General features: G+C 45.1%; 1 protein-coding gene and 1 long non-coding RNA gene across 3 annotated transcripts; one reads left to right on the forward strand and one right to left on the reverse strand.

Annotated features, from left to right (window-relative positions):
• Positions 1–2,348: 2,348 nt before the first annotated feature.
• Positions 2,349–24,368, reverse strand: LOC142765564 (uncharacterized). Of its 2 annotated transcripts, none has more exons than XR_012884315.1 (3): positions 24,150–24,368; positions 12,867–13,055; positions 2,349–2,518 (listed from the first exon to the last, which is right to left on the reverse strand). It is a non-coding gene; the product is annotated as an uncharacterized LOC142765564 (long non-coding RNA). The 2 variants fall into 2 exon arrangements; XR_012884316.1 differs by lacking the exon at positions 2,349–2,518 and adding an exon at positions 10,433–10,586.
• Positions 9,443–16,951, forward strand: LOC142765563 (uncharacterized). Its single transcript, XM_075866733.1, has 5 exons — positions 9,443–9,706; positions 10,478–10,616; positions 12,273–12,458; positions 14,106–14,388; positions 16,750–16,951. The coding sequence occupies exons 1-5, from the start codon at positions 9,524–9,526 to the stop codon at positions 16,925–16,927; spliced, it is 969 nt and encodes a 322-aa protein (XP_075722848.1). The 5' UTR covers positions 9,443–9,523; the 3' UTR covers positions 16,928–16,951.
• Positions 24,369–24,950: the final 582 nt, after the last annotated feature.

Consider the following 24,950-nt stretch of genomic DNA (forward strand, 5'->3'; position numbering starts at 1 on the left):
CGACGTGGTTAAATGAGAACCCAGGTGAGTCGCCAAGTCACCACCAAGTTTAGCGCAACAATACTTGAGAAATATAGTAAGGACTTTCACAAAATATAAATTCAAATGTTCACGACTGCTGGATTCGAACCATTGACCTCCCAGTTATGAAACCAAGACGTAGCCTCTCAGCCACTGTCACCTACTGGCAATGAAGCTACAGTGTTACTCTGAGCCTTCGCCTTTTTGATCTTCTGAAACTGATAACCACGAATGACATTCAATAAAATTGAAAAGAAAGGCCACTTGTATGGGTAAATTGATGCGTGTTATTGAAGGCCATGTGTGGTTATCAGTTTCCAAAGATCTATAAGGCGAAGGTTCAGCCTAACTTTATAGCTCCGCTGTCAGCACGTAGCAGTAGCAGAGAGGTCAAGTGTTTGTTTTAAAGCTGGAAGGTCGGTGGTTTGAATCTCACTGTCGGCTTTTTTATCAATAAAATTTTAAGTTTTGAAGCTGTCGCAGTGCACCTGGTGGCGACTTGGTGACATGGGAGCCAACGTGAGTCGCGAAGTTGCCACCAGGTGGAGCGCGGCGCGACGATACTTGAGAAAAATAACGTAATAAAGACTTTTACAAAATATAAATAGAACCGTGCATGACAGCTGGATTCGAACCACTGACTTCCCGGTTATGCAACGAAGACGTTGTCTCTCAGCCACTTTCACACACTGGCACACAAGCTATAATGTTACTTTGAGCCTTTGCCTTTAACATCTTTTGAAACTGATAACGACGAATAACCTTCAATAAACTTGAAAAGAAACGCCACATAGATGGGTAAATCGATGCGTTTTATTGAAGGTCATATGTGGTTATCAGATTCGAAAGATGTACAAGGTGAAGGTTAAGGCTGACTTTATAGCTTTACTGGCAGAATGTAGCAGTAGGTGAGAGGTTAAGTGTTCATTTTAAAGCAGGAGGTCGGAGGTTCAAATCTCACACTTGGCCTTTTTCCCGATAAAGTTTTGTATTGAAGCCCTGTCGTGCTCCACCTGGCGACGACATGACGATATGCGAACCCAGGTGAGTCGGCAAATCACCATCAGGTGGAGCGGGAAGAAATTTTGAGAAAAAATTATTTTAAGGACTGTAACTATGTATAAGTTCAAATATGGAGCTGGATTCGAACCACCGACCTCCCAGCTATGAAACGAAGGCGTAAACTCTCAGCCACTGTTACTTTTTTGTTGATGATCTGAGACAATGTACACAAGCACATGTTACAAAATATATAAATATATTTTTTACACACAAAAAATGCGATCAGTTCCACTCGGACTGGTATTGTCTACCTAAAATTCTTTCAAGGCTGCCAGACGTTCTAACTCGGCAGCCATTCTGGCACGCACTCCTGTATTTTTCCCATCTAAATGAAAGCAAACATGATATTGCCTGAAATATATTCTTGCTGGCTTAGCATCCGGGTTGTAGTGGTATCCAGCCATTTGTGCACGCCATATACAGTGGAAGCCAGTCAACATCGCGAGATAAAATGGAATTCCATCGTCATTCTGTATCGCCAGATACCTGATCCCGCGTGAATCCAGTGGAAACTTCTTCTTTTATGTTCTTTTTAAAGCGTCCCAAAAATATACCCCTTCCCAACAGTGTAGAAAAACATGATCTATAGTTTCAGGCTTCTTGCATATCAAGCACTGTGATCAGTGATCTCTACGGTGTATAACAGCCTCGTTCTGTGAATGTATGTACTGATAGTGTTCTGGTGGTTTCACCCCATTAGGTACCTGCATGTATTTCACTCGCTTCAGTACCCTTTGCCCCGGTATTCCGCTGTATATTAAACTCTACAATGGCATTGCAAAGAACACGTCACATACATCTTTGTACAGTTCTTTTGCTCTCACTCTTGATAAGTAATCAATAGTGAAACGAAACAGCAGGAAACGTACACTATTTAACACTTCCTTGAGTTAGCCACGCAATTTCCCTGGCATACCATTATCTGTATTGACAACAAAATGTGGTAAAGTGTTGCCCAACCTGAGTTGGCGTACTGTACGGAGAAAAGGATCACTGACATCTCGGAAGAACAAGAATTGATTTACCAACTGTCTTACAAAAAGGTGTGCTAAGCCTATAGGCCCCCGTCCTTCCGCGCCTGAACAAATTGGTCCGGCTGCACCTTTCCCAATCTGAGCCTAATATAAATACCGCGAACACTTTGTGCAGCCTTTGCACGTTCATTCTGGATACCTGCATCACTTATCACAGCTTATTGATGAAAAGCATTTTGAATGCTGTAGCAAAAAACAGACATTTTGGTGCTTTTTCACTTGCCTGTTTTATTTTGTTTATTTGGTTTGGCTCGGCCAATAGTCGTCGCTGTTTCTGCAACATTTTAGGGGAACACAAAGGTACCTTGTCGGCGCTTTCGTCCAGCGCGCATTTGCAAAATGGCATGGTGTTGAAGGCCACCTTCAGTGCAACAGCCCAGGAGATTTTCCCCAGTTTCCCCCTGTAAAAAAAAAGGTTATTACTAATTGGGAAATCTAATTGGCCTTAACTGGCTCCAGTTGGTGTGACCCATTATCTAATAGGTGTCAGTGGGGGTGCCCTGAAGCGTTCAATTGGAAGGCTAGCCCATTTGCCCTTCTTGGTAGTCCGACACAGTAAGAAAAAGTCACTTGGTTGAATTGGCCATATCAACTGGCCCCCAATGGAATCGGGTAAAACCAATTGGGACCCTGAACTTTATTGGGAAAGTTCAATTGGAAATAATAGATCCAAGACTCTTGATAGATAATTTTCGTTTTCCCACCCTATTAGAATTGTCGATAATCCAAATGCTTGTGCAATTCTATGTCAATCCATATAGAAAGATTGCTATTATGATCAGAATGTTTGCTTATTATTATACATGCCCATTTGATATTAGGCCTTTGATTTTACATTTATATATATAGGACCTATAAGAGGCCATGCAAAATTGACCTGGAGTCCAACAGTTACCAGTTTTGATTTCGGCAACCTCCATTTGGAGTGCTGTTCGGATTAGGAAAAGGCTTATTAGCTGCGCAGAACAGTCATTTTAACAAAGCTTAGCACCTTCCAACACAACAGAGCCTACATTAAAGTGCTCCAGATGGGAAAAGAGAAAGGAATGATTGGTTTGCTTAAAAGCTCTGGCAAGGTCTACTTTCAGCATAGCAAGCGGTCCTTGATAACTCTAGCAATACCGAAGAAGTGTTCGAGCGATGTATGTGTTTGTTTGTTTGTATGGAGCAACCCATAATTCCTCGTATGGTAAGGAACAATTAGTAATGGCATCACCAACTGTAATCGATTTGATAATACTTTAGCGAAAAAATGTAGTCAGCATTTGACAATGCTATTGGCCTAGTATAGCCTTCAACAGGACGAAGCTTTTCTTTTTCAGAACTTTTCGGAATGAGAAAAGTATGACTTTTGCAAAGGAACCACAAGATAGTCTTGATGTCGTAACTTTTCCTAATTATATCCAGTAAAGTTGAGCTTTGAGTCATTTAATAGGATTTGTAAAATTGAGCAGGAATCTCATCAGGGCCAGGGTATTTTGACAAGCTGGTTGATGAATGGCTTACTTCCTTTCTTCCAACGTTATCGGGCTAGGGAATGCGCAATCATCTTCTGTCAACGGGCTTAAAAGAGAAACAAAATTGCCTTTGCCTTCGTCACCATGGTCATCAGGTAGAGCACTAAAGAACACTTTGCAGCACCTTTTGGATTGCAACATAATGTCCGTTGTATCTGTTGAAGGAGCGCCGTTAGAACGCAGATAAGAAATCAAGTTTGAGATAGCGTGCTGCTGCTTATCAAGTTAAGATTGACGTGTTGGATGCTAAACATTTTTCAAGCAATCCCACAATGCCACGCGGGCGTGCGAAGCACTATGGGAAAAGCTAGTACGTCGAGAGAACCGTCGCTTCCTCCGCATGCTGCTCGTTGGCGCCGCGAGAGCACAAAACGAAAGAAACATGTCGCCGCTTCTTGAATAGGGTCCGAACGCATCTGCATTTATGTCTACGCATGAAATATGAAATGAATAACGCAGTCTGTGTAAGTATCACTCGATGGGTGTACGGGATGAGCAGCATGCGAGTTGTTGCATACCGATACATGTGGTGAAAACATGCTATCGCGAGGGATGTGAGCTGGAACACTGAATTCATAGTTATTCAAGAAAGAACTGCTTATAAAGTTCTGTGGCTTTTATTACCATCACGGTTTGATTGGGTCGTTCACACAATACTGCAGGGAAGTGTTACAGCTACAGAATGTTTAAACATTTTATGGCCAAGGTGCGTGCTGAAGAAACTGTAAACACATTATAAACGTGTTTAAAGACGAAGGGATCGAACAAAAATTCACGTGCGGGATTCCTTGCTGTAAAAAATCGCGGTTTATTATAAAATGCTTCAGTGTCTGCGGAGCATGTTTGCTGGCAGTATATTCTGCAATGAGTGAAACCAACCAGAATTGAAATTCGCGTTGGCGCATTCAGATGTTGTTCAGAGAGAAATAATGATATCGTGCTTACGCGCAGCGAAGAAAAAAATAAACAAACTTGTACACATGGTGTGAGCAATAGTTTGCGGCTGCAAGACGGTGCGGTGTCCTGCCTATATCATATTGCATTGATTTGTGCATTGGCACTTTTTTTTCAGTTTCCTCTAGCCGATAATCTATGCTGTCTTTATAGTGCTGCAACGGCACTCCTGAACAATTTACAGGTGTCTCCATCCACCGGGCCGAAGAGCAGTGAGTGGGCATTAGGTCTCAGTTTCCATGCAATATACCGTTGGTTTTATCCCAGTCTATTTCAGATCTTGACTGCTTAATTGCAGTATGCTTTTGCGGCTCGAACAAATTCCTCGACACTTTCTCGATTATCACAGAATACGACTACGTCGTCCGCGCACACAAGTACCTTCACTTCGATCATTTGTAGTCTGAACCTTTTAATATTTTTGTTCTTTGTAACAGCCAAGCAAAAAGACTGAAGGTATATATTGCAAAAAGTGGAGGGCTTAGTGGACACCCTCGTCGGATGTTTGTTAGCGCAGAGATTTCTTCGCTATGGTTTCATTATTTACAACATGTATTGCTGTCACACCGGTCCCATTAATTAGGGAGGCGATCGCCGGGCTAATTCCAAGGGCCGAAGTATTGGCCCCCCGAACCGCACCACGAAAGCATGGACAATTTAGAAGTGGTCCTTTTCGGCGCGCCAGCGGATGCCGGCTGTGGCCCAAAGAACAAGTCAGAGCCGAGAGTTGATAAACAAAACAAATATTGTATTCTCAAAAATGGCAGATCGAAAACAATACACAAGAATGCACACTCCACAAAAGTTACATTCAATACGTCACCAAACAAACAACGTACTACACAGTACAATCAACCCCAATTGGAACAACGGACACAGACAACAATACGCACTACAATGCAGTCGCATGCTTTGAACAACCAAGACCTTAAAGACTAAAGAGATAGAAAACCTATTCAGTCCAAAGTTCTTGGAACCAAAGTCTAGATGATACTCTTCCGAGAATCACTCACTCAAAGTCCAGCGTTGTTGTCGTTCCGCAGCCCTCGAAGTTTCTCTTCCAGGAAACCTCGCCGAAGTTTCTCTTCCAGGAAACCTCCCGTCTTCAATAGGCCACTCTCCAAGCTTCAAACTTCTTCGCCCGAACACGTCGGCTTCACACACGCAGCTGTTGCCACGCGTCCTCGCTCGATAGCGGTAGACACACGCTCTTGCCTGTAGCTCGAGCCTTCACCCCTCAGGTGGAAATCCTCTTCATCTCCTGCTTCGTCCCTACGGACAAAACCTTCGCCGACTACACGGCGGGATCCCTACGCACTCTGGCGCTAAATTCCGTCTTCTCCTGATCTCTCATCTCCGCTGCTCGGTTAAATACCTTCCGCGCGACATTCCAGAAAGTTCTCGTCATTTCGTCGGCGCGATACGCAGCGAAGGCTGGAGAGAGGTGCGAGAGTGTACGAGGGCCGTCCCCGACCGATGACTCACCTCGGTATGACTACGCCCCTTTCCTTCTAGAAAAATCGAGTGCTTGCTGGGCCGCCGTTGTGGGGTGAGGAGGTTCGTCGGCGAAGCCACGTTTCCGAGGGGAGAACGTCGCGCGCCCGGGGAGCCTTGGATGTTTGTTTTCTTTTTTTTCTTTTGACCTCGCGGCGTTTCTCCCGCCCGTTATCGCAAAAATTTGGCGGCGCGCCCATTTTTAGCGCTCGTTCTGTGACAATTGCGCAATCCCGATACGCCATTTTAAGTGGCTATGAACTATTCATAGGAAAGAATTGAATTCACCGATTTGACTCGACTGGCGATCACCACTGGGTGAAAAGTTATGTTAAATATATAATTTCTGCCTTAATTATTGTTTGCACGAATCTAAAGATGTCTTTTGCCACAAGAAAGGCAACCCCGATAGTAGCACGCAGATACCTCCTTTCTGTAATTTTTACATGTTGGACACATTCCTTGAAACACATTGTATATTCACATTTAGCCCTAAGTTTCTTCATCAGTGCAGTTGCTTTACTTCTGATGATAGTTTCTACGCGCTGTCACTTTCAGTTTTATTCTCGCTTTCCTTTGTTAGCATAAATCTTTTGCATGCTGATACTTGTCGGGCAACAATTATTGAATCATCCTGCTTTGCGTGTTGGTTACCTAAATTGTCCTGATATAAAATCCCTTTGGTGAGGTCAGTGGCGTACGGTATGATATTTAGACTAAATAAAACTATAAAGAATTGGTCCATCATTGATCATCGTCATCGCTATTTAAATTCCCGCTTCATGACTTCCGTAGTGGGCAAGAGCAACGTAAGGAGGAGTAAGCAAGTAGGAAGGGACGTACTGGGCTTGAACTGAGAGGTAAGTGCCGTGGTTGTGGCTTAGGCGTGATTTTCTCGTCGTGTGACTTCTCTTGAATGACTGATGAGTACTGTGCGTGTGGGTTCAAGTTCCTCGCTCTTGGATTTGCGCTGTTTTGTGCTTGCTACCAGTGCCACGACTGAATCAGTTCGACGTTGCTGCATGGCGGTGAGCTGAGTCGAAAGTCAGCCATAGAATCTTTCAGCCGCGTGCTTCATAGAGTGTCGATACATCCACATGCTAGATTTTTAATCTTGTACGCGTCCAAGGGTTGTGCATGCGCTTAGCGCACTGTGGTACTTTGACGACATATCTGTGAGCATAATTCGAAGTAGCGTTTGATTACTTTAACAAGCGTATGGACACCCACAGAGTGTTCTTTTTTTATTGCCGTGATGTTATTTATAACGTCGAGATTGCTTGATAACATCGCAATAGCAGTCGTTTTCTACGTGAGAGTGAAAGCATGCGAGCACAGCCAATTAACATGATGTGTTGTGGCTAGCCGGCTCCAGTGAAGAAGACGAAGAAATGCAGCATCGCCAAAAAAGAAAACGACTTATCACTCTACACAAAGTATGGCTAGTTTCTCGATGGGGTATAACTTTCTCTTTTCATGTACACAATAATTGCGCGCACTTACGAACGCCTAAAATATACTTTATTTTAACGCTGACAGTCGATGGTGTCATGTTACTCGTTTTGTTAAAACTTCTGTTTACGGAAGTAGCATTTTTTTATTCTTTATTCATACATAACCCCACTTTGCCAGGAGGCGTTACAGCAGGGGGTTTACAGACATGAAAAAAATTACATCTTCATTATCACTAGACACTTGCTCAGACAGCGGAGAGTTTAACTCACCAATAGTTTTCACAAAAAACGAATCCGCGTACAGGTTAGTCCTGGCCCGGTATGGCGTTGTTTTTTTGTATGTGATCTGTACGTTCAGATATGCAACCTGATTTTATATCGACATCCTATAATCTGCCCTTGTTATTTTTAACGCGAAAGTGTTTTACGCCGTGGTCCACCACGGCTCCGTGACACATTTCCGTCAGGGATATGACGTGAAATATTTATTAATGAATAAAAAAAAACAAGAAGGAAAGGCCCCTCATGGTATAGCATCGAACCAGCGACCTCGTGCTCCACCACTATTCCACACCGCAACCTTTGTCGAACATCTTAACGGCAAGCAATTTATATATATCATGTACCACTGGCTGTCCTCGGAGCTCAGCAACTTCAGCGCATTTTTGGCTACTGTAGCTAGATGGCATGACAGGTGCGCGTTGGGCCCGAGCGCTCTAAAGATTGGATCAAGAGCCTAGATGTTATGCTACCTTTAAGTAGCTCCTTAAATGTAGCTTTTACAGTAACTCTAAGGGAGCCTTCACGTACGTGCCGGAAATGGCGTGCACATGAAGGCTACCTATAAAGATCGTAGCGCCGCATCACCTTGCGCGTAGCTGTGCGCGCGCCTCCACATGGCGTGGGTTAAGTGCGTATTGATGTTGTCTAGCGTAATAGCTCACTCATGCGCGCGCTTATCTCGGGATTCAGGTGCTTTCTGTTGTATTTCCACCAGACCTTTTTTTTTTTGAAGTTACAGTAGCTATAAAGAGTACGAATGTCACTTCGCTCGTTGCCGCGGCCGCGTTTACAAAAAAAAAAAGCGTGCTGCTGACACACGAAGTAATAAATGTGACAGTGTTTTGTCCACTCTCGTCCTGTGGATATCTATGCGTTCATTTTGTGCGTTTTTGTTTTCAGTTTTAGAAGCGTGATTTAAGTGTCCAGCTGTGACAATTGTTTGTCCGTGCTCATCTTGTATAAGCCTATTTAATGCGTGCTTTCTGCTTGAGGTGTGGGCTGCAAGTTTCGAGCTGCCTGTCTTTCTTCACGTGGCATTGCAACTTGTTACTGCAGTATTCATTCATTAGGCTTTGTGATGAAACAACGCACTATGAATGCTCAAACACATCTGCGAGGACATGTTTACCTTTCGTATTATACCGATTCTTAAAAAAGAGGGACCAACCACGTTTTTCTGCCCTGTTATCATGTATTTCAATTGGTACCAAATCAACACCAAAATGCCCCGCCATGGTGGTCTAGTGGCTAAAGAACTCGGCTGCTGACCCGTAGGTCGCCAGATCAAATCCCGGCTGTGGCGGCTGCGTTTCCGATGGAGACAGAAATTTCGTAGGCCCGTGTACTCCGATTTCGGAGCACGTTAAAGAACCCCAGGTGGTCGAAATTTCCGGAGCCCTCTACTACGGCGTCTCTCATAATGATATGGTGGTTTCGGGACGTTAAATCCACAAATCAATTAATCAACACCGCAAATCTCACGGGCAATTTTCACAGCGTAAATTAATGGTCGTTACAGAACCTCTGCAGATCCTGCAACAACACGAACGTCCGCAAACTGTTCCATAAATCTGGAAAATGAAAATAAAATTCCGCTGTTTACAGCGGTTTCACGCAAGAAACCTCTGCTCCTTGTGATGTGGTCGTCCCTTTCGTCCCCGTCGAAGCAGCCGTTCCTGTTGTACTGGCGCCGGTGGCGGTGAAAATGCTGAGTCGAGGGGAACAAGAGTTTAAGGAGCCCGAGAAGGCCCGCATCTACTCGCAGGAGAGCATTGTGGTGCGCCTGAACAACCCCGGGCAGCAGGCGTCGAGCACTGCGATGAAAGCGAGACCGCCAGCGAGTGTGTCTGAAGAAAGCGGTCCTAAAGTGAACGCTAGACCTTCCAAGGTACTTTAAAGTGGTGACATATCAAAAGTGTATTCACAACAGCACGTTTGACAATAAGGGCTACTGGGAAATATTTCAAATATGTCGCGCAGAAGAGTGACCAATAGTACGTGCCATTTAGATTAGCGAAGTTCGATAGCGTATTTCCCTTTTGGGACGAGAAGGTAAAGACAGCGATATTGAAGCCGGTGTAGTATGCCGCTTGACGAGATCGCTGCCTTTTTATAGAAACCAGCAAACGTGATGGAACAAAAAGATTTTAACTTGAGATGCTAAGTACGCCGCAGGTCAGTGCTTTTGGGCGTGGCTGTGTACGGCGTCAATGAAATTTTGTGGTTTTACGCGCATGAAAGAAGGCGTGGTTAGAAGGCAAGCTGTGTTAGGGGACCATGCACTAATTTTGACCAGTGATATTGTGACATTCAAGCGGGTGCGCAGGCTTTATTCAGTGAAGGGGGTGGGGGGTGGGATGGTGCGGTTAACAATAGCGTTCCCACCACTTCTTATGTCAATTTAATCCCATTAAGGCTTTCACGAGCAAAGCGCAGCGCAAAGACGAAGAATTATGGCGGAGGGTTCAGCTCCTTACTGTTTTCTGCACGTGTCTGTGAAAACTAAAAAAAAAAAGTATTTCGAGTAACAGTTTTGCTACAAAAGGACGTTTTTGTACATCCATGTATAATTACAAAACGTGGGTCTATGACTAAGCATAGTGAGTGTGTTAAAAAAGTATCCCGTAAAACAGCTCGTTACACCTGTTCTTCACAACAGGAAGTCGTCTGTAGCAGTCCCGGAAAAACGACTCTGGTTCGAGCCACTGATTTGTTCGTGATCCGGCACTTTCCGGTCACAGGGAAGGGTCGCATCGCCACAAGTGCAGCTGAAAGGAGGACAAACCACGGCAAGCGTTGTATGTACTGATGTAACATGGTGCACGTTTAGCATTATTGAAAAACAAAATAACTTGCATATCGCACCTTTTCTCGTTCGGTGTTTCGAAAGATGACCCCTGAATCAGGAGATTCGCGCTTACTGTGCGAATCGGGAGATTCGCACAGTAATTCCCAGCGGTGTCCCGCTGGGAATTACTGTAGGAAAAATACGAGCCAGAATAGTAGGGGACCAACAATTAAAGCTATAGTATATTATTTCACAGTGAAAGATGTTTTAAGATGACAACGTGGGTCACGTGTGCGCCGTAGTTGTTCGCCACCACCACTGGTGTCCATAACAACTAGGGCACGAAAAAAAAAAAAAACACGCCAAGAACACAGAGGCGTTCCAACCCGGAACCCCATCCTGGAAGCCCAGTATTATACCACTGGGTCACTTCGGTGCTTGGAAATCCTTTGCAATCTGGCCTTAGGCAGGCTTGATGTCAGCAATCGTGTTAACAAATCGCGTTAAAAGTCGCGTTAAAAGTCGCGTTGAAGGCTTATTACTCATATTTATTCACACTTATTTACTCCAATTGACGCGATTACTTTCACCCTCGAAATGCGTGCGGCAGGTGTCCCGCCACGTGCAGTGTGCGGATAGTGCGTGTACAGGCCCTTAACGTATACAGCTGCTGCATAACGTCAGCTGGAACCAGGGATATTGTATTAGGCTTTTTCGATAGTCCCAAAAGGAGAAGTTGAGTGGAGCTTCATTTTAAGAAGTGACTGGAAAAAAATAACACACACAAAGTTTTATCTTCCAGTTTTCTTTGATCTTTGAAAGGGTCCCGTATTGCACGTTGCTAGTGCTTTATATGGCATTATCATGACATCGAAGTACAACGAAGTGTGACGAATGGTTGTAGAACAAAAAAATGATTGAAAGGCTTTTAGGCTTAAGCCCATTCTGGCATTTGAAGATGGTATATACCCAAATTACCTCAGCGCATTTTTTTCAAAGTCTGTGACGGTGCCGCTTCAATTATTTGGAATAGCATACGCAGATCAGCCTTCTGTGATTTATATATTCTATTTGCTTACTCATGGCGCCTTCAAAGTGTCCGAACTCAGCCAACTGCACAGTGATTAGGTATCAATGTCGGCGTCTTTGATGACAGATCCATCAGCACATTGGAAGAAGAAGTGACAAGTATGCCCGGTGATTTCAGTGACCGTACACGTGAGCACGAGACATGTTCTCGTGCTTATGTTTTGCGGTCGAGATATCAAGCTTTCACTTTCGGTAACTTCACCTATACACTTTATTTCATGATATCACCCTAACGACCGCTTTTAATGAAATAAATAGGCAGTGATTAGCACGTATATACAATAAAGGACAAGACTTTTGTTGAGACTCAGGTTTACAGATTGTCCAGAAATCGCGAATCACTTTGCGATGGCAGCATTAACGTGGCGCGGGACGTTCAAGTCCTTGTCAGGTTTGGGAAAAGATAAGGCTTTATTTGTTACAGTTGGTGCTTGAGGATAAGTAACTTGAACTTGACGGCTGGCACGCGTGGATGTGCGCGTGTTGTTATGTTGGGAAGGGGGCGGGGTATGGTGTGTTTCTTGGCACTTTTTCTCGAAACCTATCTGAAGGCGCATATCGGATGTTCGTCTAACAGCCAGGACGACGTGCCGCCGATGCGCTTACCGGGAGCGACGAGCGAAGACGACCACTTCCACCGGAACCGACACGGAGAGAGACCAGGCAGAGTCGACGCGGGGGGATTCGCTTGTTTTTGCCTGGGAAGCTGGCCCGGTTCACAAACAAGCGGCCGCCTCCGGTGTGTTAGCGGAGCCGCCTGTTGGTAAGTTAAGCTTTGCGTACAGCGTACGGGTAGACGAAAAGACAAAGAACCTACGAATATGACTGCTGACTTCCAACTTGTCCCTTATTTCGAATGACATACATAAATATGTACACCAGATACTATACGCCTCAAACTCCAACAAAGTAGCTAATCATAGAATGTGAGATAGTCTATAAATCTACAAAAACGCATGAAAAACATACTAATCCGGCGAAGTACACATGGGTGACTTTAGAAAAGCCGCTTCCTTTTGTGTTGGCGCAGTTAGTCTCTTTCAGCATTGTAAGAAAGTTGTATATAGAATATAATGTGTACAGGGCAACTCAACTCAAAAATTTACTGGCTTTACAAGGAAAGATCCTCAAAAAAAAAAAACGAATGGTAATAAGGCCTGAGCACACGTACCCGTTGCAGCGCGCCGGCGCGTCACAAGATTCAAGGACAACTCCACTAGTGTCACGTCACTCCAGCACCTTCCAGGCCTTCCACGGCACACCAGCTGAACGCCGAGTGGCGTCACTGCTCCTCGGAAATGCGCACTGGGCTTTCGATAAGCCAGGCGAAACTGCTCGACCTCGGCCAGTGTAGTTCATGCTACAAAAAAAAAATGTCACAGCTTTGTCGCAAAGGCGAAGAAATGCACGTTTTAGCAACAGATTGGAAGGACACGTGCAGAATGGCAAGCAGATCGAAACGTGACCGGCGCTTTTCACGCGCAAATGACGCACGAATCGTACTCACGGGTACAATAGAATGGTAATAAGCGTCTAAGTTGTTACTTCGCTGCGTCTGAAAAGCGCACCCTTTTCGCAAACGGAGACTGTGCAATGATTGCAGTGACCTTTGTGCGCCCCGTAACTACAACAGAATCATTCCAGTGCAAGCCCAACGTCAGCCAAGGCGTATGATCCTCCGCACCCTGAGATAGAGGCGTGCGAGAGATCGTCCCCTCTCCTCTTCTCCGTGGGTCGAAGTACGCGTGAGAGATGAGAGCCGCCACGCGATCATTGCGCCATCTTGCTGATAATGCTGAAAACACGATAGCCGCCCCCCCCCCCCCCCCGCTATACCTGCCAAGAGCGGTAAGTTGTATATATAGCTTGTCCCGTATAAATAGCCACCTAGGAGGTACCCCTCAGTGGCTGTCATGCTCAGTCGGTAGAACATGAGACTCTTCAAAAAAAAAAAAACACCCTCGGTGGCTCAGTGGTTAACGCCTGGCATTCACGATACGGAGATCCCACGCTTGATTCCGTGCACCGAAGTTTTTTTTCTCTGATTTTTCTCTTTCTTGCGTTTTCATATATGTAGATACGCATACATATACGGTGCATGACATTGACGCCGACGCCCACGTCTACGCCGGCAGCGAAATCCAGCCGAGTGTGTCCATATGATCGCATTTAAAAAATATGGGACGAAGACACATGCAAGTTGGGCCGTAGCGGAAGGTCCATGCGGTTGAGCTCCCTGGTCTTCGGGTACGAAGTTCGCAGAATAAACCTTCAATTTTTCTATCTCTTTTATAAGGTTGATACTATTATAGATAAATTTCCCGAAATATTTTCAAGAGGTCTAGTTTGTAAAAGTAAGCCGAAGTTAAAAGCACAGCTAATGCACTACTTCTATTCGCACTCTTTACAGGGAAGGAGCGGGCAGTATACGAGAAGCGCGCCGTGGTCGAGCCACCGGTGACTCGTGCGGATGGCGGAGGCGCCGTCCGCGCTGCTCCCGAAAAGATTGCGAAGACGTCCGGCTGCCGTCAGCCGGTGGAGGACGCGGCGTTCTCTCACAGAGACCACATGCTGACCGCGGTGGTCGGTGGAGGTCTCATGCTAGGCAGTCTACTCATTGCCATACTGCTTCTCCTGGTGGTCAGCCACCGCGACAAGAACGCCGCCAGTGTTGCCACATCGCAGGAGGCTAAGTGAGTCCTCTGCTGACTTGTGCCTCCCACGACGTTCGTGCACGCTTTTATAGGCATCTGAAAGAAAACAGGACGAATGACGGAACACAATAAAGAAAAAATGAGTGTGGCGAGCTCCACTTTGCGAACAATGCCGAAATAGCGAAGCTGATATGCGCCCCGTGTTCATGAGGCTTACCTTCACGCATATTTGTGCGCCTCTATTTGATTTATTTTTTTACCCAGTCTCGTCACTGGCCCTCTTAGCGCACTTCTTATCGGTTCACCTTTCCCACTGAAGCTCGTCATTGCCGCTCTTAGTGCACTTCTTATTGGTTCAGCCTTTACACCGAGCCCCGTTATTACCCCACTTAGCGCACTTCTTTTTGTTTCGACCTTTCCACCGAGGCTCGACATTAACCCGCTTAGCGTATTTCTTATTGGTTCACACTTTCCAACGGTCCTCGTTAGTACGCCTCTTAGCAAACTTCTTATTGGTTCAGCCTTTTCACCAAGCCTCCTCACTACCCCTCTTAGCGCACTTAATTCCTTTTGGTTCATCCTTTCCCCCGAGCCTCAATACTTCACCTCTTAGCGTACTTCTTATTCGTTCAGCCTTTACACCAAGCCTCATTACTACACCTCTTAGCGCACTTATTGGTTCTGCCTTCCCACCATGCCTCTTCACTACACCTCTTGGTGCATATTTGAATAGTTCAGCCTTTCCACCAAGCTTCGCCACTATCCCTCTTAGCGCACTTGTCTTCGCAGCTATAGTCAAGTTCAAAAGTGTGTGCAAAAAGTAAACTACCTGTAAACAACCAGTAAACAACTTGAAATTACCTCAAAAAACACACTCATATTGACACTCGCATCCACTTGGGAACACACCCCACACACTGCACTCCTGTGTGGGTTGTATTCCTGGGTGGATGCTTGTTTGAAGTTGTGTTCTTCGAGAGAATTCGAAGGTGCGCTAAATTTGTTCATTATGACGAACTACTAATTACATCCACAAGTTTTGATAAGTTTGCATTGAACTTCGCAAAGCCTGGCAAAGCGAGGCTGGTTGAACTGCTTCTGGTCGTGGTGTAGCGCGGTAATCAAAGCTCCGACAGCGATGAGAAAAAAGCTTGTTTGACCGAATAAGCGGCAACCATGGATGCAGATTACGCTCAAAGCATTAAGACTACGGATGTGTTGAAATCGCTGTCTCTGTGTCACGTGTAAGGAAGCGTACCCGTTGCTATGGCTGCGGCTCGGCGGTGGCTTCACTGTTTTTAGCACAGGCACAGGACAGCAGGCATGCCTTTTTAATGGACGTCTTATGGCCTTCAACGTACTTGAGGACGACGCAGACGAAAGTGAAAAAGGGGGACAAACCCCAGCGCGATTGGCAACTGAATGTTTATTGAAAACATTCAACTAGTTGCGAGTCAGTGCTGCTGTTTGCACACCTTTTTGCTTACGTGCACGTCCTTGTTGTGCTGTTTTGTCAAAAAAGCTCAAGTACGGTTTCCAACTATAGCCCAGCTTTCAATTCTTCAGTCACTGCTATCTGTCTTACTGCTGTCGTTAACTGCTTTGCTGTTATAGAAAAAGTAAGCATAGCTATGCATAGGACAACAATGGGTGGAAAAGAGAAATGACGGCGAGGAGAAAAGTGAGGCGGTGAGAGGGTAAATCGCAGCTAATTATCACATGCAGTGAGCTTTCTCTTGTAAGAGCACAGGTTGAACTAATATTTCAGAATAACGTACTTGTGAGAAAATTTCTTGTGTTCTTGATATAAGGTGTACGCCAAAACCTTTCAGCCAAGCCATTTTCCGAATAGTCAATCCTTTAGTTTAACGAATTATATCCATGCACTCAAACTCATTCTAAAGATCAAATAACGTTTGCTCTCTGCACACTGGCATAGCCTAAGTGTACCATCCCCAAACCTTCTTTCAATCGGAGGTGCGCAAACATCGCTCGTGCGTGCAGCACTACCGAGGCAAAGCAGCAGTGTGAGAGACACTCTTTAGTATCCACCCAGTCCTATCATAATTGGGAATTGTTTACACGGTTTGTCCGAAAACAAAGGAACATGAGTGTGACAAAGAAGTGGTAATGTTGAAACACGTTCAAGCCATGTATCCCCAGCCGAGGCTGTAGGATACATTAGAAAGTTGAGGAACTTCGTGTCACAGAACCAAGCTGTGTCACAAGCAGTGCACAGAAAAGTAAGCTCTGAGCAACTTTGTATCTTGTAGAATTCCCAATGAAACATTTGATGGAGTGGTATAAACTTTGACCAGGAATGAATATTGCTAAAACATGTGTTTATATCAGTTGCTGATGAAGTATAGGCTTATCAACTTTCGTCTTTTTACTTCGCAGAAAAACCACACCCATCAAGGCTGACTGGCAACCTTCGTCAGGGAAGGCTTACGGACAGATACATCTCTCGCCAAACGAGGAAACGGGCCAGAAACGCCAACAGCAGCACTCGAAGAATCGCACCAACACTGAGTTATCCACGTTATCAACTACTAATCAGCACGAATATGGCGACTAAACCCGTTTCGATTAAATTACGCTTCCCTCCTATACAGAACGCTCTGTAACAAGTGTTTTGCCTGCTAGCATTGAATAAATTGTTATGCTAGTGTAGAACTTTTAATAATCTGCCCAAAATTTTTTCCCACAAAGAAAAAAAAGCGGCGTAATAATTTAACGCAGATAAAGCGAGTCTGTCGGGTGGTTGTTCAGTTTTGCTTGCCTTCCGAAAGTGGCTGGCAGATATTCAATAATACTGCATCTCTTAGTTCAGGCAAGGCTGCCAAGAAGTCTACTCACTCCAACTACACGCCGGAACTTGGTACCCAAGGTACTGTACTTAAACCATGACCTTCACGATCGGCTCTAGCAACGTGGCAATCACAGAGGCTTTGCTATATCATAGCACCCAGACGCTGCTCGGTGCCATCGAAGTTTTAGGCGCGAACGCGCAAAGGTTGATGAATGAATGGATGCTACGAGCGTCCTCTTCGTAATGGAGCGGTGGCCTTTACGCCGTGAATCTCGCCGCACACAGGAAATGCTTAAAGTTGGCCTTATTTATGCCTTGGGTATTCCAGGTACGTCGGTGTCGCTACAGAAAAAAACAACTAAATTAACAGCCCGACTGTCGGCCTTCCACGGCACAATGACCTTATTCTCCCATCTTTTGTTTTGCCCTTTCTCTCTACCTTTTTACCAACAAACTAGACGTGATCTAAACGGCAACCTCATCTTATCAAAGTATTATAATGTACACGGGGAAAGAGCAATTGAATTCAGTGGCACAAACATCTACAATATTTGACCTCTTAACCCTTTGTGGGGCAGTAAAACTAGTAGTTCCCACTTTCTTTTTTGCTACGTTCTAGCTCTTTAGGCAAAAACTTCCTAATGTATTGCTTTCAAACATTCAGTACATCCATGTGGATGTTCTAGAAAGCCATTTTGGTAGTTTCTTTGCTGATACTCGCAAGGGGACAGCGCATACACGTGTTGCAAAGAAACTATTCTGCTTCTACGCACTGTATGCTTTCAGTATTAGATTTTGGTGAAGAAAATGTTCGCCAGTGCGCGCTTGGACAAGGAACAAGCTTGTTTCTTAGATGCTGATTCGTATACGCTAAAAAAACATAATACACCTTAGGAATGGTCGACTGCGAATCAATAGCCATCAGCTGCGCTACCATCTTTATTTCTATTTTCAGCGTTGCAGAGCAAGTTGTCATTGCCTTTGTATTGACAGATAGTGTACACCACACAATTTATTTCAACTCCAAGGCTGCTATAAAAGCATTTAAGGTGAGTACGACAGCTCCACAGGCCCTTCCGATTGTTCAAAAAGCCAAAAACCTCAAAAATGACTCAGAGGTCTGTTTACCCGCTTACATTGGAATAATTGAGGATGCATCGCTCAAGCTCGCCTTTTTGTTGCCTGCCTGCCTTTTCTTGCGTGTGTGTTCTTACGCCTTCAGTTCAAATAAGCAGCATACATGACTGCTGTCATGCGCTTTACAATTGAATTATGGTGAAATGCCAGTTAGAGGCGTTAGTTAGAGGCGTCTTATATAAAGGAGACAAGAGTACTATTCACCTGTGTGCTGTCCTTTTTGACAGCATGCTACCTGGACTGAAATGCTGATGCCCCCAGATTTGTCCAGCCGCACTTCGCAATGAAAATTTTGGTGCAAGTAGCATGATTCGGTGAAAAAGAAACCGCAGCGCTGCAGTCTCGGAGGCGTTGCGCGCGGTCCAAATTTCATCTTACTACAGGGCTTTTCCAGAATACGTGTAGTAAATAAAATGAGTTGGCAAGCTGTATTACGTTGCAGTTTTATATAAAATGCCTAAAAAAGACACAGATGCACCATAGCCACGTATGTGACCTGCAAGGACGAGTGCATGCCATGATTAGCATCGGCGATGCTAACGTGCAGTGTGCAAAAAAAAAAAATGTCATATGATGCCTGTTATGCGTATTGTGAGGCCTCGAAATTAGACGGGGCCCAATCATGCAGTTCATCTCATTCTCTTACGTACAGGAACGACATCGTAGATCTAGTGACCTGGTTTCTTACCTTCAGCGCCGTAGTCATTTGTCACGATCTTCACTGGAATTTTGGCAACGACCTGATTCCAAAGAGTGGCCCGACTAAATAGTGCCGCATATAACAGCTGCTGGGGGATACTCCAGCCATGGGATTAGAAAACTTCAACTTGCGCGTGGAAACACTAGTCAGTATGTTGAAGAGGAGTGCCGAGGTAAATTTCAAATGCGAGTGACGATATACGTTGGCGATGCGATGTGATCGACTCATTTAAGATACGAATCTATTACAACCTTAAGCAATCTTTCCAGTTATGCAAAAAAATTCAATAATCCCCCCTCAATCTATCTTACGCTCTGTTCTCATCACCCAAAGTGCTATGCACTGGGAAATGCCACTTCGCTTAACTTCCTTCTATGGTTTACTATGTCCCCACAGCATTGAGGCACCTGTCCAATGTGCTCAGTGTTTGTGGCTTGAGTGAATATTGGCCATAATCATTCTAGTGCTTGCTATGGGACAAAAGCAAATATTGCGTGCCAGTTGATTCTAGGGACGTGAACGTACACGCATATTGACGGCAACCAATCTGGCGAAGTGTGTGCACTATCGGGCTTAAGAACGAGTAAACATCTTCTTTTAAATATATTGTCTCTGGATCAACGGTTAGTATAAAGAAGCGGTTGCTGTCGTCGGCATATTATACCACTCAGGATATTATTCTAGGGATGTTATGACACGTGATTGCTGATGCATCGAACATATGGATAATCTTGTCACTTTGTATGATCACATAACTCCGTAGTGTAGCAGTGTTATTTGGTTCTTGCGTCGTTGCATAGCGAATAACACTTTACGGGGCTAAGCTCGAACATGCGGATTAGACATGAGTGCATGTTGACTCGCGTGCATGATGCTGGCGTGATATAAAAAAAACAAATAACAGCCATGCTTTTGAAATCAAGAGATCGCTTGAAAACTCGAGGTGGCTATGAATGTTCCAGAGAATACCGCAAAGTATGTCACTATACCTTGTCGACGGTCATGATCGGGCTAGTTGGTAGTTCGAAAAACTCTGTGACAAGAAACGCATGTGACACAAGTGCTGTTGAAATAGTACTAGTCGACACCATGGCAATGGGACATATGCCGCTATACGGGTCGTATTCTTCTCGTCCCCCGTTGTGCAAATTTGTTTTTCGGCTGAGAAAAACTGATATTGTTGTCACCTATTCGGCAAGCAAGGACAAGAATAACTCCATTTGCTTTTGGGTTTAGGAAATATGAAGCTTTGGTAGGAAGCTGTACTCGAGAGGGGATGGCTTTTTCTTTCGAGAATGTAACGGTGCCGAATTTTTTTGCAGCTGGCCGTAGTCATGTCTACAAACATGAAAGCTGCACTCTCTTCAAATAAATCGCCAAAGCTGCTTCTAAACGCCTGCCAGTGCATTTTCGACGAAAGAAGCTGTTTTTAGGTTCGACATGTATTCACCACAATGACATGCTCCTTGTGATGTCGGCAAAAAGTGCCGAAGATGTGGAGAAAGATAACCGAGGTAGAACACCTTGAAATGAGTAACGTGGCTGCATGCTTTATGCTGGCACGACTTAAAGGATGTTGCCTGTAGGCTCCCAAAGCAGCGCTTGGTGGCGCTGTGACTAAGGACAGCTAGCGCCATCTCTGGTAGGAAAAAATGTAAACTGGGGATGTACATCGCGTGTTTTTCCTTTTCTCCGCCGCGCTGCCGCTCGCTTCCATGCACTTGAGGGGCTCTCGAGCTTCAAGCGAAATGAACCGCATGAAAGAAATTTTCCAGCTGGACAGGCACTTCAAAAAAGCGAATGTAATGAAAGCAGAAATGTTTGTTAATCACGTTTACGTCGTGTGGAAGACGACAACGACACCCGCCATAACGCAAAATGCTTTCCCAAAGTTCGCGTCGTTACCGTGTATTATAGGCAGAGGTAAGCTTCCTTTTGTCATAGGTTAAATATACCTAATGGTCTATATACAGTGCGCATTGATGCCACACACGCCATCGATGTCTTATGTCGTCAGCAATGAAAAACATATAATTGTTGTTTCGATGTGCATGCTGGCAGTAGCAGACGCGTACTGTGTGACCGAACGTACGTAGTGTGAAAAAAACAGCAAATGTGACACGGCCATATCACCAAAAGCCTGATAACGTTAGAGTCATTTCCTTCATACCAAGTTAAGCTAGCTGCGACGCAGCTAGCTCAGCTTTAATCGCTGCAGAGCAAGTTGGAACTGAAAGAAAAAAAAGATAAAGGTATATCTCATTGCAAAGGCTGTAAGATAGGCCTGCAATAATGTACTGACCCGATTGTGTGTAGCATGACCAAAAAAGAAGATGGTAATTTTGATGATGCGAATGGCGCTGAGTGCGAAAATTCAACGTCTATGGACATTTCGTACTCTCTGATCAAGTTCGCGCTCGTAAAAAAAAGTGTGTTGGTAGCTTATAGAATGTCGAGCTGATGAGATTCTCTCGATGTCCCAACCCAAAATTTCAAGGCGAATCCGAGTTAACGATTCTTAGGCAGTGATTTGCACCGCACAGCATATCGTGGGAAGACGCAGAGTGGCTTCCGGATTCTTCTGAGCTGTACTCTCTTCCTGATTCAGACTGTTTGCTCGAACGATCAAGTGTGGGTAGTGCCGAGTGAACGTCGCAGCTGGTCGTAGTCGGTTCAGTATGCTTTTGCTGCACCTTCTCGTGGTAGTGGCATTCTTACGCTGGTTTGATTCGCAGACGTATCATAAAAGCGCAGCAAACATGAAACACAAGTAGGTCGTTGCAAGTATTATAGAAAAGTATAGGTTAATAGTAGATCGTACGATAGCATGACCTACTATTATTATTGTTCCGAAAGCAGTATATCTGCCTACAAATTTTTTGCTGTGTGATAACAAATTTAACAAAGGTAATGTACATGTTCTTACTGTTGTCCATTTGCAAGATACCATTGTGGAATTTGTAGGGGACATAGCATTCATGAAAGTGAAAACGTTCTTTAGTGGTATATGATACATCTATTCATTTTCAAGCAGTATACAACCATGCAGCCACAGCACGAGGATTTCACGCCACGTTTGTGCAGATGTCTAATCGCACTGGAAAGCATCCCTTGATCTGCCGAAAAATGCGCAGACGGCCACGTATGATGCTACTTGTTCCGTTGCCGAAGCCACCATTTCCAGCCTTGTTTTTTGAAATGTGGCAGAACAAAGAAGAACAATCTGTGATCAACCTGCGACCATGTCAATCCAGTCTGGGCCGCCCGCCAGAACCATCTAAAAAAAAACTACATCACCGCAGGACACTTAAACTACCACGAGAATGCCTGCTCGGTTCATCAAAGGAAAATCGATGTTGGACTGCTTTCTCTGAAAAGTCGCAGCGTGGCCAAGGTTGTAGACCATCACGCGACAGTCAATATTGTTCCACAGAGTCATCACCAACAAAGGGACCAAACAGGACCCAGTCCCCACAACGACATAGAGAACGACCCAGGTGACATAGGCAATGTCGGGCGCTGGAGCCACTTTCGACAAACTTCTAGCGTGGTCGGAGCTGACCACAACGATGCAGCCAACCCCGCCCACCTGAAGCACTGTCAACTGCTGCAGCTAGCCTCACCCACCAGTACATTGTCGCGTGGCCCATCTACAACGCTTGCAGTCATGGCCGAGTGTGATGACGAACACCGTTACTGGTACTCTGGCACAGACGCGCATGCTAGGCGAACGATGAAAAAGAGGCAGAATAAGAACAGCTGGTCCAGGATCAGGTGTTGTATCTTGTTGTCTGTCTCTCTCTCTCTCTCTCTCTCTCTCTCTCTCTCTCTCTATATATATATATATATATATATATATATATATATATATATATATATATATATATATATATATATATATATATATATATATATATATATATATTGTTACGTAAAGGTGCACGCGGAACTAGGCGCTTGAAGATATATTTACACAGAGCCAACGCGCAAGCCAAGATGAAGAACGAGTGCTGTGCTCTACACCAAAATCACGTCGTCTTTCTCCGCGCCTATCTAACCGCTTTTTTAGGACATTGTCTCATAGCATAACCCCCGGGTGCTCAAGCACCGTCTCGGTGCTTTCTATGATGTTGCCGAGTGGTAAAGCTTAAGGCGAGATACATGCACAATGTCTGTAGACAGTGAAGGCGAGAAGGAGGAAGACTCAAGCGGGGCTATCTCATAGGTCACATCTGCCACCTGGCGCAATACGCGGTAGGGTCCGGAGTAGCGTGCAAGCAGTTTTTCAAAAAGTCCAACGCGCCTTGTCGGAGTCCACAATAGCACAATAGAACCCGGAGTAAAGGAAACTTGGCGATGATGGGAGTTGTAACGCTGCCGCTGCTGATCTTGCGATGCTAAGAGGCGCTGACGGGCAACTTCTCGTGCTTTTCGAGCTCTGGTAATAACATCGTAGCCGTATTCGGTCGTCGAGTCGACGGCTGTCGGAAGGACGGTGTCAAACGGTAAAGTTGGATCACGGCTAAACACGAGATAGAAAGGTGAAAAACCAGCTCCATCGTGGCGTGATGAATTATAAGCGAACGTAACGAGCATCGTCAGCCTGAATCCTCCACTACAGGGCAAAGGCCTGTCCCAAGCTGTGCATGCCAATGAATCCAGTCTTTTACTTCCGGTCTTATAATCTCCTCTGCCCACATTATTTTTCTATGTCACCCTCACGCGCTTGCCTTCTCTTGGAATGCAGTTATTCACCCTCAATGACCAGATGTTATCCTGCCTACGCGCTATACGTGCATGTCCCACGTCAATTTCGTCTTCTTGATTTCAACTATGATTTCCTTAACCCCGTTTGTTCCCGGACCCGCTCTGCTCACTTTCTTTCATTAAAGCGTGTACATGTGTACACAAAAAATATACCATTTCTCAAAAAGTGGATTCAGTACCCCAAACTGCATAGACATACCACCATAAAGCGTCCTCGACGTGTTTCGATTCTTCCCCGCGTTTCTCACACCCTGCTATTTCTTGTCATATGTTAGCTATCTATGGAGTGCAGCTGATTGTGAATACACGCGATTAAGAAGCCACGCTCGCACAAGATACCATCGTGGGCTGGTAGTTGCACGTAAATATGTATAAAATATTTACCTGTGCCCTGTAGAGCCTATGGGGCTGCACTTTCGCCGAAGAATGCACTTGAAGTATCGGCCGGTTTCTTAAAGGTATAGTCACCTGTGCCATTGAAGTGAACTTTCGGTGCTGTCAACAAAACCGTTCTCGCTGCGGAAAGGAATATGAACGGGCGCTTTCATGTTTCCTAAATTCCATTTACCACAGATTTCTCGCTCTCGCGTGAACGCGCCATGCGTCTATTTGTTCGCTGTTTCAAAACCACGTGCAATGCGTGTCTCGGCTCGTATAATCGGCAGGACGAGTCGCCCTTTATCTGTATCTTTAGAATTCGCGTAAGTATTTCAGCTAACACGCGATAATATCGGCCCGTTCAAAGAGACCCAAGTTATCTGCCGCTTCTCAAGCTGCTTCTCGTGAGCAGGGTAACTGGCACACAGTGAGTTATTTTAAGTGCTCAAAATCCGTAAGCGGTGTCGATTCTGCCTGCCGTGTCCACGACCGCTGTCGGTTCATCGCACCTTAAGGAGCAGCAGCGCATACATGAAAGTGTACCTCGTACTTGGTGAAGTCGGTTCATAGAATGGTGCAACAGCTATCATAGTCGTGTGCTGGCCGCATACGCAGCCTTGCGATCAAGCCAATCACAAGTGGAGCACAGTTAGCGTTTCCTTTAACCCGGAAGAAGGAGTACGTTAGCGAAGTTTACGACAATTCTGCAGCCTGCGTGGTAGCTTGAATAACTCTGTTGACAGGTTACCTACCACGAAATGAATGAAGCCGCGTTGCGAACAACTCCACTGAGGCTGTTAGCGGCGT

This window comes from Rhipicephalus microplus, chromosome 6 (genome assembly GCF_043290135.1).
Source record: "Rhipicephalus microplus isolate Deutch F79 chromosome 6, USDA_Rmic, whole genome shotgun sequence".
NCBI lineage: Eukaryota > Metazoa > Arthropoda > Arachnida > Ixodida > Ixodidae > Rhipicephalus > Rhipicephalus microplus.